This window comes from Muscardinus avellanarius (genome assembly GCF_963383645.1).
Source record: "Muscardinus avellanarius genome assembly, chromosome: 6".
Lineage (NCBI taxonomy): Eukaryota > Metazoa > Chordata > Mammalia > Rodentia > Gliridae > Muscardinus > Muscardinus avellanarius.
The window spans coordinates 11,968,114-11,987,623 of record NC_137791.1 but is presented as its reverse complement, the minus strand read 5'-3'; the positions used below and the strand labels follow the sequence as shown (position 1 = coordinate 11,987,623).

The 19,510-nt window shown below is 41.1% G+C and overlaps 1 protein-coding gene across 1 annotated transcript in view; it reads left to right on the top strand.

Moving 5' to 3' along the window:
* Positions 1-19,510, top strand: part of SLC7A11 (solute carrier family 7 member 11) — a gene marked incomplete at both ends in the record, with an annotated part of 86,181 nt that overhangs the window by 15,279 nt on the left and 51,392 nt on the right. The window contains 2 exons of the mRNA XM_080698050.1: positions 4,860-4,985; positions 11,659-11,758. Coding sequence (XP_080554176.1) covers positions 4,860-4,985; positions 11,659-11,758 — 226 coding nt within the window. The remainder of the gene's footprint in view (positions 1-4,859; positions 4,986-11,658; positions 11,759-19,510) is intronic.

Here is a 19,510-nt window from a genome sequence, read left to right as displayed (position 1 = left end):
ATCACAGCGTCGATCCTGAACACGCCCCTAAACAGCCTCTTCACATACACCTCGCTTCCGATGTGTCTTTCTTATCTGCGGGATTTATAGATACAGCTTCCATTGCTACATTTCAGTTCTTAGGAAACTGCATCATAAATAAGTAAATAAAAAGTATATGGTCCCGCATTTTCATTTTGGTAAAAACTTGAGGCAAGCTAAAAAATAAATAAGTAAAGAAAAGAAAAGGAAAAAATTCAAACTGATATAATATGATTTCTATATGTGGGAAATTAGTGATTGTACTCAAAGAGAGTAAAATGAGGGTCAGAGAGGTGGCTCAAATTCATTTTATTATTACAGTCTGGATAGATCACATGTATATAAAAAGTAGAGACTTATTTTATTTATTTTACTTTATTTTATTTGCGGGTCTGGGGGTGGAACCCAGGAGCATTCGACCTCTGAGCTACACCCCCTGCCCTACTTTTTTATTCTTTATTTTGAAACAGGGTCTCAATAAGTTGTGGAGGGCCTCACTAAGTAGCTGAGGCTGTCTGTGAACTGCTGTCTGTGAGCCACCCGAATGCTGGGATTACAAGCGTGGCCACCACGCCTGGCTAAATATTTATTTTAGAAACACAGAGAGCTCTTGCATTTAGTGAATACCAAATCCCTTTTCCATATTGTTTGATAGGCAGCATGCACTCTTCCATTTTTCTGTAAGGACACTTGGTGAAGAAGCAGTCACAGCCCCTGCAGGGCCTCCGCTGACCACACCCCTGCCGTGTTGCCAATTAAGCTACAGCTGCAGGGTCCCAGAGGCTCCCGGCAGCTGGAATTTGGTGTACCAGATAAAGAGGGCACTGTCTGGATGCTCACAGAAAACGAGGTTTTGAGAACCCTCTGGGAAAATCAATCTTAACCAGAATTTTTGTTTTACTTATCTAAGAGAAAAGCAAGGTGAGGTTATCAATTCACAATATGCACTTGATTTGGTCTTCCATTTGATTAAGAAAACTTTTAAAACATAAAAGAAAACCCTCAGCTTGATGTGGTGGTGATCACTTGTAATCCCAGCATTCTGGAGGCTGAGACAGGAGGATCGCGGTTCCCAGACAGCCTCAGCTACTTAGGCCCTCCGTAACTTAGTGAGACCCTGTTTCAAAATAAAGAATAAAAAATAGGGCAGGGGTGTAGCTCAGAGGTCAAATGCCCCTGGGTTCCATCCCCAGATGCTCCCAAAAATAAAAATAAAGAAAACTCAATACTCGTTATTTCCTATTCCTGCCCCCCTCCCCCATGGTACAGGAGATTGAGTCCAGAGGGCATTCTACCTATGTTATTTATTTATTTATTTATTTATTTATTTATTTATTTATTTATTTAGTGTGTGTGTGTGTGTGTGTGTGTGTGTGTGTGTGTGTGAAGGGTACTGGAGATTGAACTCAGAGGCATTCTACCTATGTTATTTATTTAGTGTGTGTGTGTGTGTGTGTGTGTGTGTGTGTGTGCGCGCGTGCGCGCGCACGAAGGGTATTGGAGATTGAACTCAGAGGCATTCTGCTTCCAAGTTACAACCCCAGCCTCATTTTCTTTTTTGGAAACAGCGTTTTGCTAAGTTGCACAGACTGGCTTTGAACCTGTAATTCTCCCGCTTCAGCCTCCCAACTACTGGGATTACAAGGGTAAGCGCAACACCCAGCTACTTGCACTCTATTGAAAGTAAGACTCCTGCCAGGCATGGCGGCACATGCTTGTAATCCTAATACTTGAGAGGCTGCCTCAGCTACTTAGTGAAGCCTGCTGCAGTTTAGTGAGACCCTGTTTCAAAACAAAGAATAAAAAATAGCGCTGGGAGTGTAGCACAGAAGTAGAATGCCCCTCGTTTAATCCCCAGTACTGCAACAAGCAACAACAACAACAAAAAAAAAAAAAAAAAGAAAGAAAAGAAAAGAAAGAAAGAAAGAAAAAAAAAGAATCCTTTTTGTTTTTTTCTTCTTCTTTCCCCCTTTCCTGCCCTCCTTCCTTTCTTTCTACCTGCCCATCTCCTTTCCTCTTCTCTTTCTCCTTTTTCTCTCAAGAGTTTTTTTCCTATTAAGTCTTTCAGAGCTGAGGAGTGTGTTGGGTTTTAGGAGTTCTGTCTGTGTAAAAGAAAACAGTGATCCTCTGCTGAGCGTGGACGTATGAGGCCAATTGTTTTTCTCTGTCCTGCCAAAGTCGAACCTCTTTAATTAAAAAAATAATGATCTTCCTATGACAGTTCATTTATCTCATGGCCATTTGCATAGAGAAAGAAGAGGAATCCCTGAGTGATGACAGGGGAACAGAACATTAAATTATCTTCAATATGTAAATGGTTTTTATTGGGGACAGATAGGGGTTTTTTTTGTCACTTCTGATAAAATAATGCACTGACATTGACCATGAACCCGCTATGACTTCAAGGTTTCAGCTTCAACATGGGTGGGATGGATTTTGATCTCTCCCTCCCTCCAGGGGCTTAGTCAGAGCCCTGGCTTTTCCCATCACTTTTATCCTGAGTCCTTTAAAATGCTTCCTGATTACTAACCCCCTACTTCACTTAATGGAGGATCTCTGGATCCTTTATTTTTTTCCTATCTTCAAATTTTACTCAAAATTGAAAGCTTGTTTTATGTCTGTATTTATTCTCAAAAAAATGGCTCATTGTATATAAGAAAAACTTCCAGTTGCTATGTGTGTGTGTGTGTGTGTGTGTGTGTGTGTGTGTGTGTGTGTGTTACTAGGGATTGAACTTGGGGCATTCTATCTCCGAGTTACACCTTCATTCTGATTTCATTTTAAGTTTGAAACATTAGGTTAAAGAGAGTCTCACTACTTGCTGAGGCTGTCCTAGGAAGGACTCCAATCTCAGTCTCCCAAGTACTGGGATTACAAATCTGTACCTACCTACCCAGTATCAGTTTTTTTCTTTGTGTGTGTGGGTCTGGGGATGGAACCCATGGCCATTTGACGTCCGAGCTACACCCCCTGCCCAATTTTTTATTCTTTATTTTGAAACAGGGTGTCACTGAGTTGCGGAGGGCCTCACTAAGAAGCTGAGTCTGTCCTCGAACTGCGATCCTCCAGGTCTCTGCCTCCCAAATGCTGGGATTACAAGCGTGCACCACCATGCCCAGCTTCAGTTGTTATTTTAACTATAAAAATTCTGTGTTTTTTTTTTCCATGTGAGAAATATATTTATACATTTTTGGCCTTTTTTAGGGGAGAATTTATTTTTATAAAAATAAAGTTTAGATAAGCATATTATCAGGAATAAAGCTAGTTGTTTTGTTGTTTCTGTGTGTGTGTGTGTGTGTGTGTGTGTGTGCGCGTGTGTGTGTTAACATGGTGCATACAATTTTGAAAAAAGTATCACCCCAGTCATTCCAGCAGAACAGAGGAGAAAGGTCTTTGAGTATTTGCCATTCACCGGTGCCTTAGATTTTTTTATAAGGATCCAGCCATTCATTCATTCCACAAAAATGTGTTGGTTATCTGCATGTGCCAGGCATGGAGCTGGAATCCGGCAGTACAGAGATGAGTACCACTGAAGTGTTGGGGCCCACAAGGTGGAAAGGGTAGACAATGATGGCCGCTTGGGAGACTGTGGGCAGCATCATTAAGAATGGGGAATTCTGCTGGCATCAGCTCCAGTGTGCATCCTAAGCTGGAAACTCTCGTGACATTTTGCTCAAGTCCCAAAACATATGTTGGAAGCCTACACTTATGGGCTAGGTTAAAAGTCAGCCTTTCGTATGCTAATTGGACGGTGGAGAGGGAAAACCCAAAGAAAGATGCTGGCTAAGGCTTAACCTGAGGGTGAATGAGAAAACTGCAGCCAACTTCTCTTCACCTTGCTGTTTTGTTATTTATTTATTTATTTATTTATTTATTTATTTATTTATTTTTGAGTGTGATCTACCTTGGCTGAAGTGCCATCACTGAGGTAGGAAATTGTTGCCCTGTTAAACTAAAAAGTCAAATTCAGCAATCGGATTGTATTCTCTAGTGACTTAAGGGTTTGGTTGGGAGAAGCTAAGTTTGATGTGAGCTGGGCATGGTGGCACACTCTTGTAATCCCAGCATTCATTCAGACAGGAGGATCATGGTTTGCAGCTGACAGCCTCAGCTACTTAGTGAGGCCCTTTGCAACTCAGTGAGACCCTGTTTCAAAATAAAGAATAAAAATAAGGGTTGGGGTATATCTCAGAGGTAGAATGCCTCTGGGTTCCATCCCCAGTACCACTCACACACACACAAAAAGTAAGTTTGATGTGATACCTAAAGTGCTACAATACACACACAAAAAGTAAGTTTGATGTGATACCTAAAGTGCTACACTACACAGCCATTCTTACTGACAGATACAAAGAGCAAGAAAGGAATTCTGTCAAGAGGTAACATCCAAGCTTCTCCAACTGAATGTACATTAATAACCACCTGGAAGCCGGGCGTGGTGGTGCACGCTTGTCATCCCAGCATTTGAGAGGCTGAGACCGGAGGATCTGGGTTCGCAGTTAGCCTCAGCTACTTAGTGAGGCCCTTTGCAACTCAGTGAGGCCCTGTATCAAAATAAAGAATAAAAAGTAGGGCTGGGGTTTTAGCTTGGAAATAGAATGACCCTGGGTTCCATCCCTAATATCTCAAAAATAAAACAACAGTCACCTGGAAATTTTGTTAGAATGCAGATTTGCCTTCTTTTGGTGTGGGGCAGGGCTCTAGGTTCTTCATTCCTAAGACTCTCATAGGTAACACCAACATGGCTGGTCTGCAGACTGCGCTTTGGGTAATAAGGACAGAGCTGTCTTGATGTCCCTGAGAATTTGCCTGTTGTAACTTGGTCTGTTTGTTTGCAGCTGTAGTGATGGTTCTAAATAGCACAAGTGTCAGCTGGAGTGCCCGGATTCAGATTTTCCTAACCTTTTGCAAGCTCACAGCAATTCTGATGATTATAGTCCCTGGAGTTATACAGCTAATTAAAGGTATGGACTGAAAAGTAAATGCTTTTTAAAATACGTATCTGCTTTTGATCTGCTCTCACATTAACTTTTGCCTGTGCTAGCAGAACCCTTAATTGGTCTCTGCTCGTAGAACGTAAACTCTACATTGTCATCTAACTGGTTTGAAAGGCCGCTTCCTTGAGCGTAAGTTGGTATTTACAGTTGAACGGCAGCAGGAGGATTTGGGTCAAGCAACATAATCAGGCTTCGGTGGATTTCCTTAGTACAAACTGCTTGGCGTGGACGCTCAAAGTGGGAAAAAATATCTGCCATTAGATTTAACTGCAGATAAATATATTCTATAATTTTGACTTTAAAATTGTCCCATAATAGTAAGAGATGGAAAAGAAAGAGACTTCGGGAAATCAGTGAAGGATGGTCAACAATTCTACCATTTTCTGGGCCTCATTTTGTTTATCTTGAGAGCGGTATCCTTAGAAGAGGAGTCAGGTATGGGAAGAGCATTCCTAAAAACCTCATATTGATGTGGTGATAAAAACAGTTGTCAACAATTTAACTTTTATCATTATATTATTTTAATGGAAAGTGTACATTTCTGCAGAAATGGAGCATTTCTCTGGGACTATGTGTTTTAGAGAGTTTACTTTTTGATAAGAAAAGCAATTGAGAGCCATGTCATTTGGGGATTCGGTTGTTTTAGGAAAGGAGATAAGTGCATTTGCTTAGATAGAGTCAGTCGAAATGGTTGGCAGAGACCATGGAGCCCTATAGTAGGAAATTATAGGAGAGAAGAAATTGTAAAGGGGTGACATACACCTTGGGCATATTAAGTATTTAGTGTTCACATTTATAATGGCCGTGCCGAGAAAGAGAAGAGTTTATAGAGAAAGGTAATAACACTGCAGGAGAATTACAGAGAGGCCAAAGGAAATACCAAAGTTCAGCAAAACCATTGCTGTTGGTGGAGGCGTTAAATAGTAACAAATGTTGAAAGATCGGCCACTCGCAGCTGGGAAAGGGTCTGCTGTTGTCCATTTAATAAGCCTAGTGGGAGACCTCAGAGCCCTGCTGGCAAAGTGCTTTCATCAAATCCAGCAACCTCAGCCAACCCAGAATAAACACAATGAAGACTTTGAACACTGGAGCTTACACAGAACAGAAGATTTTAGCTAGCTCTTCTCATTCTTGGCCTCCACAGAGCTGGCCTGCTCAGTCTGTCATTTTCTCTGGGAATGTAGGTGACAGAATCTGTTCCATCAACGTTTTCTTCTTGGAAGCTAACTTTAGTCTGCTGTGAAGAGTTTCTTCAGTATTTGGAAAAGTGCAAAAAATGGCTGGTCATTCGCCCTTCTTCAGTCCTAGTTTAGATAATATGCTTCCCCTTGAAGCGAAGATGCATTCTTTTTCTTTTTGGTGTAATGTAAGACATTATAGGAGCTGGGCGTGGTGGCGCACACTTGTAATCCCAGCATTGGGGAGGCTGAGACAGGTGGACCGCGGTTCGCGGACAGCCTCAGCTACTTAGTGAGCCCCTTTGCAACTCAGTGAGACCCTGTTTCAAAATAAAGAATAAAAAATAGGGCTGGGGGTGTAGCGTGGAGATAGAATACCCCTGGGTTCCATCCCCAGTACTCCAAAAAAAAAAAAAGGACATTATAGCTAGCATTGTTGACCTTACATATTTATGTATAAATATGACCACATATTTATATGTGCTCATGAGATGGGGTTGGGCATTCCTTGAAAGCAGTGGTTTGATATGGCTTTTGGAGTCTTTTTTGCAGTTACAATAGAATGATACTTACTACTTATGAGATCAATGTTTAATATGACCAGGTGTCTTCTTAGTTCTCACCCAACAGAAAAATTGCTTGAGAATATTACTGCATTTAAAGTAAATTTTAATATCTTGGAGAGCCTTCTTAGCATATGCATTTGCTAAGAACACGTACTAAAAATACAGAGTTAAAAGAATCTCAGTGTAGTTGTGATTTGCATCTCCCTGATTGCTAATGATGTTGAATTTTTCTTTAGTGTATTTGTTGGCCATTTGTATTTCTTCTTTTGAAAGTTGTCTATTCAGTTTATTTGCCCATTATTTGAAGGATACTTTTGGTCTTAAGTTTTTGTAGTTTTTTATATATTCTCGATATTAGTCCTTTATCAAAGGAGTAGCTAGAAAAAATACTCGATTTAGAATGGCAATCATCAAATAATACAAACATTAAATGCCAGCAAGCCGGGTATGGTGGCACATGCTTATAATCCCAGCATTTGGGAGGCCAAGACAGGAGGATCATGGTTTGAGGACATCTTCAGCTACTTAACAAAGCCCTTTGCAACTCAGTGCGACCCTGTTTCAAAATAAACAATAAAACTGGGCGTGTGGCGCACGCTTGTAATGCCAGCATAGGAGGGCTGAGACATGAGGATCACGGTTCAAAGACAGCCTCAGTCCTATTTAGTGAGGCCCTTTGCAACTCAATGAAACCCTGTTTCAAAAAATGAAGAATAAAAATAGGGCTAGCAGTGTAGCTCAGAGGTAGAATGCCACTGGGTTCCATCCCCACTGCCACACACACACATATACACAAAAAGACACCACCATATGACCCAGCTATACTACTTCTTGGCACATTTCCACAACAATTGAAATTAGAATACTATAGTGATACATGAATACTCCTGTTTGTAGCAGTGCAGTTCACAAGAGCCAAATTGTGGAACCAATCCAGGTGCTTATCAACAGATGAATGGACAAAGAAAATGTAATATATACACACAATGGCGCTTTACTCAGCCATAAGAAGAAGAAAATTTTGTTATTTGTAGGAAAATGGAAGGCCATGCTAAGCAGGATCAGCCAGTGTCAGAAAATCGAGGATCATATATTTTCTCTCATATGTGAAAACTAGAAAGAAAATAAGAGAGAAAAGGGTCATCATGAGAATGAGGAGCGAGAGCAGTAGTATTATGGGAGGGTTTGGGGGAGGGAGGATGGTAGAGGACGAAGCTGGGCGTGGTGGCGCATGCGTGGAGTCCCAGGACTTGGGAGGCTGAGTCGGGAGGATCGCAGGTTTGCTGCCAGTCTCAGCTACTTGTGAGGCCCTCTGCAACTTAGTGAGACCCTGTTTCAAATTAAAAAAAGAATAAAAAATAGGGCTGAGTGTGGAGCTCTCCCTAATACTGAAAATAAATAAATAAATAATGAGAGGGGATAAAGGAGGCTTGAAGGAAGAAAGAGACTAAATAATATTATATCTATATATGAAGCTATTACCACCAATATCACTGTCAGGTACAGGGAGAGAAGATGGAGGTAGTAAGGTGGGGTATAGAGGTTAATACACCAAGAGATGTCATGTGCATATATGAATGTTTCAATTTTTATTTTTTTGCAGTACTAGGGATGGAACCCAGGGGCATTCTACCTCCAAGCTACACCCCCAGTCCTATTTTTATTCTTTATTTTGAAACAGGGCCTCACTAAGTTGCAAAGGGCCTCACTAAGGCTGTCCTCGAACCACGATCCTCCTGTCTCAGCCTCCCAAATGCTGGGATTACAAGTGTGCGCCACCATGCCCGGCTCCGAACGTTTCATTTTGAATTGCACGACAATGTATAATTACATTGCATCAATAAAGTTCTAAAAGAATTTACATTTCTACAAAATTATACAACATTGTGATTGTTTCTGACAGGATCACATTTTTTTTTTTGGTGGTACTGGGGATGGAACCCAGAGGCCTTCTACCTCTGTGCTATACTCCCAGACCTATTTTATATTTTATTTGGAAACAGGGTCTCACTAAGTTGCTGAGAGCCTCACTAAGCAGCTGAGGCTGGCTTCGAACCCGTGCGGTCCTCCTGTCTCAGCCTCCCAAGTGCGGGGATTACAAGCATGTGCCACCACACTCGGCTAGGATCACATATTTTTCACATTAATCTGAGGCTTATCAAAGAGAAAGTCTTTGCTAATACATATTGTGCATTTACTTTGACTCGAATGAGATTTTAGAAATAGTTGAATAGTGTGTATTTGCCTATGAGGGCTTGTTGATCTTTCTTTTGAATATTATGACTTTCATCTTCCCAAGACCTCTGTTACGCAGCCAAAATATTCCTGAAGTTTAGAGACAAAATGCCTCTTTGGTAATACTCTCAAAGAGGCCTGTTTGAAGATCTGCGTTTGTGGTTCAGTCTTTACAGATTTTTTTCTTGATGCAGTGCTCTGAGGAGTATTTCCCTTTAGGTCAATCATGATAAAAGAATATTCAAAAGATGCTTTTATTTGAATTCCGATATTTATATTTTCCTTCTAGGAGAACGTAGAGATGTTTTAAAGTAAAACGAGCATTTCTAATCTACCGTATCAGTTTTTAAATGAACTATCGGCAAAATTAGTTACTTTGAAAGAAATAATAATTTCGTATACAACTCTACATTTTGAGGGTCCCCATAATCCATGTTAGAGCATTATAAATGTCTTTTATTTTTGCGGGTCTGGGGGTGGAACCCAGGGGTATTCGACCTCTGAGCTACAGTCCCTGCCCTATTTTTCATTCTTTATTTTGAAACTGGGTCTCACTGAGTTGCAGAGGGTCTGACTAAGTAGCTGAGGCTGTCCGCGAACCGCAGTCCTCCAGTCTCAGCCTCCCAAATGCTGGGATTTCAAGCGTGCGCCACCACACCCGGCTTATAAATGTCATTAAATTTTTTTTTTTCGGTGGTATTGAGGATTGAGCCCAGAAACATTCTACCTCTGAACTACATCCCTTGCTCTGTTTTATTTATTTATTTATTTATTTATTTATTTAGTTGTACTGGGGGTGGAACCTAGGGGCTTTCTACCTCTGAGCTATTTTATATTTTATTTTGGAACAGGGTCTAACTAAGTTGCTGAGAGCCTCACTGTGCAATCCTCCTGTCTCAGCCTCCCAAGTACTGCGATTATAAGCTGGTGCCTTCATGCTGAGACGGGAGGATTGAAGGTTTGTGGACAGCCTCAGTTACTTAGTGAGGCCCTCTGCAACTTAGTGAGACTGTTTAAAAAAGAAATTTAAGGAGGGCGTGGTGGCGCATGCTTCTAATCCCCGCGCTTGGGAGGCTGAGACAGGAGGATTGTACAGGTTCGAAGCCAGCCTCAGCTGCTTAGTGAGGCTTTCAGCAACTTAGTGAAACCCTGTTTCCAAAAAAAAAATATATATAAAAATAGGTCTGGGAGTGTAGCCCGGAGGTAGAAAGCCCCTGGGTTCCACCCCCAGTACCACCACACACACACACACACACACACAAAATTAATTAATTAAAAAATAAAATAATAAAAAATAAATTTAAAAATAGGGCTGAAGGTGTAGCTCAGAGGTAGATTATCCCTGGGCTCAATCCCCAAATAAAATAAAAAAGTTAAAAAATTATAAAAGAATGAAAAACTTAGTCTAGAATGCAGTATAATTTCAGTGTTCTTAGAAGAAAATGATGGCAGGTGCCAGCGTCAGTGAACGTCCTTTGTCAAGGACCAGTGAGTAAATACTGTCAACTTTGGGCGGTATGGTCTCTGTTGCTATTACTCTGCTCTGCTATTCCAGGGTGAAATTAGCCACAAGCAATTGCTTAAGTGAATGGGCATGGATGTTCTTCGATGAAAGTTTATTTAAAGAATCTTGTGATCTTGCACCAGTCACGGTAGCACATGCCTGTGATCCAGTACTTGGAGGCTAAGACTGGAGTAGTTCAGGTTTAAGACCAGCCTCAGCAACTTAACAAGACTTCCAGCAACCTAAAGAGAGACCCCGTTTCAGAATTAAAAACGAAAAGGGCAGGAAGTGTAGCTTGGAGGTAGAATGCTCATGTTTTTCAAAGGAAAAACAAAATAAGCTTATTTTTTAGAAAAAGAGCCTTGTGGGTTGGGGTGGATTTGGAAGGCAGAGTTCTCAACTTTTGTACCAGGAGGCAGGTGTCCAATGACCCTCAAGAACAAACAGAAACCAGGAAGCTAAATGGTGTGGGAAGATGGTTCTGGAGTTTCTCACTACCTCCTCATTGAAGGTATATCCTTGGGTATTCCATTGCAGTTCTTACTCTTGTCAAACAAGACATTAACTTCATTGATAAAGAATTCTCTTATATTCCTAAAAGCTACAGTTTATAGAAAAATTTTAAGTCTTCTTTCATGGTTAAAGTAGACTCATTTATTTTATTCTATTTTATTTTTTTGACTGAGGATGGAACCCGGGTATATTCTACCTCCAAGCTACACCTACAGCCCTATTCTTTATTCTTTATTTTGAAACAGGGTTTCACTAAGTTGCAGAGGGCTCACTGAGTAGCCGAAGCTGGCCTTGAACTGCGATCCTCCTGTCTCAGACTCCCAAGTCCTGGAATGACAAGTGTGTGCCACCACACCGGGCTCTGTTTTTTTTTTTTTTTTTTTTTTTTTTTAAATGTCATCTTCATCTTGGTTATAACTTTCCAAAAGAGAATTGTGAAATCGAATGGGGGTGTAGTCAATATATATTTGGGACTCCTAGTAGAGGTACGATGTTAATGACGTTGGTTCAGTATTAGTAGATAAAGTTGTCAATGAGAAGAGACCTAGAACAGGAGGGTTCATTGCCCCAATCCCATGTTTATGGTTAGAGCAAATAATAACCAATTCTTTGCACAACTTAACATCTTTCCATTCTAATTGCAGGTCAGACCCAACACTTTAAGGATGCCTTTTCAGGGAGAGATGCAAGCATTATGCGGTTGCCCCTGGCGTTTTATTATGGAATGTATGCTTATGCTGGCTGGTAAGCAGATATCTCTAATCTGGTGGTCTGTATGGTTTATTAGTTCCTTGGTGTGTTTAGATTATCAAAAGCAAGGTGCTAGGCAAATGCAGGTAGCTTTAATACAGCGTAGTGTGCTGTATTTGAAATGAGAACATCCGAGGTGTGGTGCCCTCTGCCAGGCCTCACTGTGCACGTCGTAACACTGTAGAGGTGGAAAAGTGTAAACTTGCCCTCCCCAGTTACAGGGATCATGTGATACCCCTATAACAAGATAGGCTAACAAATTTATTTAACCAATGTTTTCTGTGATGCGGGAGCTCTCAGAAATGGAAGATCCTAAAGCCCAAGGAAAGCTATATTTTATGGGTGAGAGTGTGATGTCATGGAAATGTCACTGGAGAAGAGCTGATTCCACAACTCAGGACCGGTGGGGTCTTTGTCTACCGGAAAGAAAAGAATTTTTTGCATACAGCAGTCAGTGACAAAGGCGGAGATTTATTTAGGAAAATGAAGGATATATTGGAGGGAAACTGCGGGCCTTCTCAAGAGGGAGAAAGTGAGTTGGAGAGTTTGTATAGAGCCCGCTTGAGGGGTGGGTAGGGTTGCACAGCAGGTCTCCACTTCTTTTTTTTAATCTATACTGGAGATGGAACCCAGGGCCTTTCTTTCCCAGGCTACACTATCAGACCTATATTATATTTTATTTGGAAAGAAGGTCTCACTAAGTTCCTGAGAGCCTCACTAAGTAGCTAAGGCTGGCTTTGAACCTCTGCGATCCTCCTGTGTCAGCCTCCCAAACGCTGGGATTACAAGCGTGCGCCACCTTGCTCAGCTGAGAATTCTGATGTCTAAGGCTTCCCTTGGCAGGGAGAGAGGAGTATTCTGGTGAGGTAGATCTTGCTTCTGGGGCAGATTCTGCTTCCTTTAGTTCAAAGTACTCAAGGTGCCAGTTTGGGGTATTGTTTTTTAAGCTTCCACAAGGTCAAGATCACTACTGGATTTAGCCCAGTGTTATAAAAAACAAATGCTAGGTCTTAAGAGCGCATATAAATCACATATAATTGTGCATCCGTAGGTATGGAATAGTACCACAAGGTACTAACGATTAGTCCTTGGCTTGTCAAAGGGCTTTCAACTGAAGGCCAAGGGTATTTACAAATAGTGATTAATGAATTTTTTTCTACTTTCACATAAGAAAAGAATAATTAAGATATAGATGATTATGCCCCGGAGGTTATAATGGTGCTCTCAAGGCAGGGATGAAGAAAATAAGATGAAATCACTTGCACCAGACAATATGCAATATTTAAAAAAAACTTTATAAGTCCATCAAAATTTCCTCAACATCTGAAAACAAAAATATGCCACAAAGATTATTAAAATCACAATGCAAAGCTGGGCGTGGTGCCGCACGCTTGTAATCCCCAGTACTTGGGAGGCTGAGACAGGAGGATCACAGTTTCACGGCCAGCCTTAACTTCTTTTAGTGAGGCCCTCCGTGACTTAGTGAGACCTTGTTTCAAAATAAAAAATAGGGCTGGGAAGCCGGGCGTGGTGGCGCACGCTTGTAATCCCAGCATTTGAGAGGCTGAGACAGGAGGATCGCGGTTCCCAGCCAGCCTCAGCCACTTAGTGAGGCCCTTTGGATTCAGTGAGACCCTGTTTCAAAATAAAGAATAAAAAATAGGGCTGGGGGTGTAGCTCGGAGGTAGAATGTCCCTGGGATTGATCCCCAGTACTGCAAAAAAAAAAAAAAAATCACTAGGCCGTAGTACATTTTCTTTGATGTATGTTCATCTGATGAATTTTCTGTTCTGGTAAAGGCATTAAAAGTTTGTACTTAAGTCTTGCTTCCGTCAGCATTATTTTTTCTTTTTTTTCTTTTTTTTCTTTTTTTTGGTGGTACTGGGGATGAAACCCAGGGGTCTTCTAACTCTGGGCTATACTCTTAGACCTATTTTATATTTTATTTGGAAACAGGTCTCACTAAGTTGCTGAGAGCCTCACTCAGTAGCTGAGGCTGGCTTTGAACCTGCGTAATCTACCAGTCTCAGCCTCCCAGGTGCTGGGATTGCAAGTGGCCCGGCTTCTTTCAGCACCTTGAATAACAGTAATCTTGGTTAAAAGTAGAACTTTTTCTAAGTATCTTTTATTGTCTTAGTAAGATTCAGCTGACCTGATGGGTTTCAAGAAAGGCCACTAGGTACAAGAAATATTATGTAAACATCAAAATCACTGTGGCAAGATTACTTCCTTGTTTGGAGTAAATAATGACATTATTAATTAGCTTATTTATTATTTATTCTGGGGTAAATAATGGCATTATTTATTTATGAAACTGAGAGTTGTAGTGCTTTAGCTATGAGAATGTCCTATAAGCCAAAGGGGGGAAAATAGCATTGGAAAACTTCACAAATTCAAAATTACATAAATGCAATTCAAATACAACATCTATTTGTTTCATTAATTTTTAGAATCTTACCTCCTAGTTAATTCAGGGACCATGAAGCTATATTTCAAAACAAATAGAATGTTTACCCTATTCATTTCACTGGATTTTGTAAATACGGCATCAGAAAAAAAATATTGAGTATTGCAGCATAGACTTTTGCAGGGCTTTGGAGCAAAATAATGTTTGAAGGTGGTTAGAAGACTGGAACTCGGAGATCAGTGTAAAATATTTGTATACTGCCAGAATACCTTTGCAGCCATTGCGTGTGAGCATTAGTCTTGAATCACTTGGTGTTTTTGAAGTTCTTTTTTTTCTTCTTATTTTTGCCCGGAGCACAATGCGGTGCTAGGCAGAGCAAAGAACCCAGTCAGCTCTTCTGTGTCTATTCAGCCCCGTCAGGACTCTGCACGCCGGGCCGGCTGCCAAGGTCTTGCGAGGGTCTCTGGGAGCCGGGGCAGAGCCGGGAGGTGGCAAAGGCTTCCAGCCACAGCCTGGGCACCCGGTGAGACTCCATCAGGAATGTAGAATGTGCAGATCATAACAAGAAAAGATTCGATTAATTCTGCTGAATGGAATTTCTTTGGCCTGTGAGTTCCAAGCATTGGTTCCCACAGAATTTCAAATACTTCTGCCCTCCAGCTCCTCCCCTCCCCAGCACCAAATAGTCAGGTCACCTGCTGCTGATGGAGCCAAGTTTCTCCCTTTTTTAGGGCTGATGGATTTCTCCATAAATAAGGGCTCCTTTTCTTCTTTTCTTTTTTCTTTTTCTTTTTTTTTTTGTAGTCCTGGGGATGGAACCCAGGGGCATTCTACCTCAGAGTTACACCCCCAGCCCTATTTTTTATTCTTTATTTTTGAAACAGTCTCATTGAGTTGCAAAGGACCTCACTAAGTAGCTGAGGCTGTTTGTGAACCGTGATTCTCCTATCTCAGCCTCCCAAATGCTGAGATTATAAGCGTGCGCCACCATGACCAGCTTAGACTCTTTTCATTTTGAATTATCGTACTAATATCAAATTTTATTAATGATGAACTCCAAATGTTACTCTCTTTACAGGGTGAAAGGTGTTTATATGAACCTTTATTTACGCTTTTACCCACATACTCCAAGTCTCTTCTATTTGTGTGTGTGTGAGTGGGCTTTTGACCTCTGAGCTACACCCCTTGATTTAATTTTTATTCTTTATTTTTGAAATAGGGTCTCACTAAGTTGCAGAGGGCCTCACTAAGTAACTGAGGCTGTCTGCGAACCATGATCCTCCTGTCTCAGCCTCCAGAATGCTGGGATTACAAGTGTGTGCTACCACTCCCGGCTAAGTCTATTCTATTTTGAAGAACAGGAAACTACTGATTTTCTTGTATTCTGAAGGGCTAAATCTCAGCACTGGAAAAGAAGCACCATATTTTAGCTGGGCATGGGGGCATGCCTAGAAGCATGGTACTTGAGAGGCCAAGGGGAACCTCAGGTTCCTGGCCAGCCACAGCAACTTAGTGTGGCTCTTAGCAACTTAGTGAGATCCTGTCTTGAAATAAAAATTAAAATATGGCTGGGGAAGCTGGGTGAGGTGGCACACACTTGTAATCCCAGCCTTTGGGAGGCTGAGACAGGAGGATCGCGGTTTGCGGACAGCCTCTGCTACTTAATGAGGCTCTTTGCAACTCAGTGAGACCCTGTTTTGAAATAAAGAATAAAAAATAAGTCTGGGGGTGTAGCTCAAAGGTAGAGTGCCCCTGGGTTCCATCCCTAGAAATAGGAGGAAAAAAAGTCCTGGATTTTAAATGGAAAGTTATCTGATACAAGTGGCTTAGGTAGGAGACAGATCAGTAACTGCTTTTCTAAGAGGTTGTTACCCTGCTGAATGCAGTTTTATGAAGAGGTAGAAATAATCTGGTGGCTAATCTATGATCATTAGTCTTAGAAAAAAAATATTGTGTTTAGGGGAAAGAAATAGTTTGTTTGTGTGGAGTTGCAGAGGAAAAGTTATCTGAATGTAAATTCCCCAGGTAGAAGCGGAAAGAATTCCCAGTGAGAGGGACATTAATTCACTTTCCAATGTGACCCCCACTATCTGATTCTCCAACTTTCATGACCCAGTTGTAGGATTAAAATTGAGGGGGCCATAAATGAGCCAGTGTAGCTGGGTGTGGTGGCGCATGCTTATAATCCCAGCATTAGGGAGGCTGAGACAGGAGGATCACAGTTCGGGTTCCGGACAGCCCCAGCTACTTAGTGAGGCCCTTTGCAACTCAGTGAGACTCATGTTTCAAAATAAAGAATAAAAAATAGGACTGGGGGTTTAGCTTGGAGGTAGAATGCTCTTGGGTTCCATCCCCAGTACCATAAAAAAAAAAAAAAATATATATATATATATATATATATATATATATATATATAGCCAATGCGGACAATGTTTGACAAAATAATAAATAAATAAATAAATAAATAAATAAATAAATAAAGCCAGGCATGGTGGCGCATGCTTGTAATCCCAGCATTTGGGAGGCTGAGACAGAAAGATCAAGGTTCGATGACAGCCTCAGCTACTTAGGTCCTCCGCAACTTAGTGAGACCCTGCTTCAAATAAAATAGGGCTGGGGTGTAGCTTGGATGTAGAGTGCCTCTGGATTCCATCCCCAGACCCACAAAAAAAAAAAAAACAAAAGAAGAAGAAGGAAAAAAAAGAAGAAAAACTAGGGCTGGGGGTGTAGCTCAGAGGTAGAATGCCCCTGGGTTCCATCCCCAATATTGCAAATAAATAAATAAATAAATAAACAAACAAACAACAAACAAACAAATAAATAAAGGCACTGCTGATGAATGAGACAAAAACAAAGCCATTATTGTCACCAGGACTTACTGGCCAGCCCTTAGCGAGTCCTGGCCACAAGCAGCAAGACCCCTGTTGTCCCAGAGATCTTGCTCTGTGCGCAATCTCACGCTTAGCGGTTGAATAGGCACCTCGGGGAACCTGAGTGCAGTCAACTTTTGGCTCCGAGAAGTGTAGAACCTTTCCAGAATGATGAAAACTCCTTCACAGAAACACGATTAGAGGAAGAGATCTCATTAACCCAGCGAGGTCACAGAGTTGGGTCAGCACAACTTTCAGGCTATTACCAGTGCCTACATTCAGAGAATCTCATCTCTCCGTCCCCCTGTGGCCCTGGGGAGCCCAGCCAATTTCAATCCCATACCCACATCCAAAGCAAAATATTGTTTGGTGGGATTTATTTTCTCTTAATATTGTGTGCCAGGAAATAGTTTCCTTTTTTTTCCCCCCTCTCTTTTAAATCTTATCCTCAACGGAGTTAGATCTTTCTAAAGCGCCTGCTGGGATTATCCTGTATTATTGTGTAGAATCTAATCTAAAGAATAAGCTTCTTTTAAAATAATTCACATGGTTGGGGACTGGAATACACTTCCAGCACTGCACTCCATCTTATGCGCAATCGTGGAAAGCTTAGAACAGTAGATTCTGTGAACATTCTCCAGGGTCCTTGAGGAGATGGGAGCCAAAGAGAAGGCTGGGGCCTCCCTGCTGGAGGCCAGGAGAGCTAGAGGAAAGGGATGTTTCCATGGCAGGTGACTGTTTGGACTAAAATAAGTTTTCTCCTTTCTATCCCATACCTGGCCCAAAGTCCTTTCCTTTTTCCTTTTTTTTTTTTTTTTGTGGGTCTGGGGATGGAGCTCAGGGACATTCTACCTCCAAGCTACACCCTCAGCCCTATTTTTATTCTTTATTTTGAAACAGGGTGTCACTGAGTTGCAAGGGGCTTCACTAAGTAGCTGAGGCTGTTCGCGAACCCCGATCCTCCTGTCTCAGCCTCCAGAATGCTGGGATTACAAGCGTGCACCACGCCCGGCTTTTCATTTTTTTCTTCTGGAGCCATGAAACATATTTGAAGCTGTGTTCCTTTTCAGTAAATATATCTCTATCTCTTTCTGCTTTAATATTGTTGGAAAAGAGCAGTTTTCAAAACAACGGTTAAGGAGCAACTATATATATATATAATTTTTTTTTTTTTTTTTTTTGTGGTGCTGGAGTTCCCAGAAACTCTTCTAACTCTGGGCTATACTCCTAGATCTATTTTTTATATTTTTATTTGGAAACAGGGACTCTTAGGCCAGCATCGCTGGCTTCGAACCTGCGTGATCTTCTGCCTCCCAAGCGCGGGGATTACAAGCGTGTGCTACCACACCTGGCAGCAACTAGGTCTCTTTGACACAAGAAGCCTAGAAATACTTAAATAATTGTTAATACGTGTGATTGTTCTCTTTCCTTTCTTCCTTCCTCCCTCCCTCCCTCTTTCTTTCTCTCTTCCTCTCTCTTCTTTCTTTCTTTCTTTCTTTCTTTCTTTCTTTCTTTCTTTCTTTTCTCTCTCTTCCTTTCTCTTGCTTTCTTTCTTCTTTCTCTCTCTTTCTTCCCCCCCTTTCTTTCTTTCATCCTTTCTTTCTCTCTCTGTATATTTCTGTGTCTGTGTGCACTTTATTCCTGTTCTTCCTGTTGCCCCGGGCTTCTAACAAACACATCAAATCTCTTTCAAAGAGCACCTTCCGGATATGAGTACTTACTGTTGCTTGCTTTCCTAGTATAAGGACAAACTCTATTTTTAGAAACTTAATTTTCTACTCATGAAAAAAAAAATCCTTGGTGGCTGTGGTGGAACATGCCTATAATCCTAGTACAAGGGAAAAGGCAGTCATGAAGATTCCAGGTTTGAGGCCAACCTCAGCAACTTAGAGAGACCCTGTCTCAAAATTTAAAAAATTAAAAAGGCCGGGGTGGGAGAAGTAGCACAGATAAAATGCCCCTGGGTTCAATTTCTGGTAAAAAAGAAAAAAAAAATCCTTGGCTGCTAACATTTTATATTACATTTTTAGCAACCATTCTCTCAGCATTTCAAATGTAGCTATTTAAGGCATAGTTCTTAAAATTGCTGACAACTTCACCTTGAACATTGGCTGGCCGGGTGTGGTGGTGCACACTTGTAATTCCAATTTTTGGGGAGGCTGAGACAGGAGGATCAAGGTTCGAGAACAGCCTGTTTGTGAATTTAGGTGGTTTTTTATGAAGATGGAGGAAAATAGGTTTCCTCATCTTTCTTTTGGGCTATGAAATACTTTAAGTATATTACAGGCTGATATTCTAGCCATTTGATTTTAAATTATAGAGAATTTGCACTTAGAGATCTGTACTGCTCTCTACCTATGTAACAGGTTATTTTTACCTTCCAAGGAATAGATAACAAAAAAGATATTGAAAAATGGGATGTTTTTCTTTTTTATTTTTTGCAATACTGAGATTGTTTTTTTCATTTAT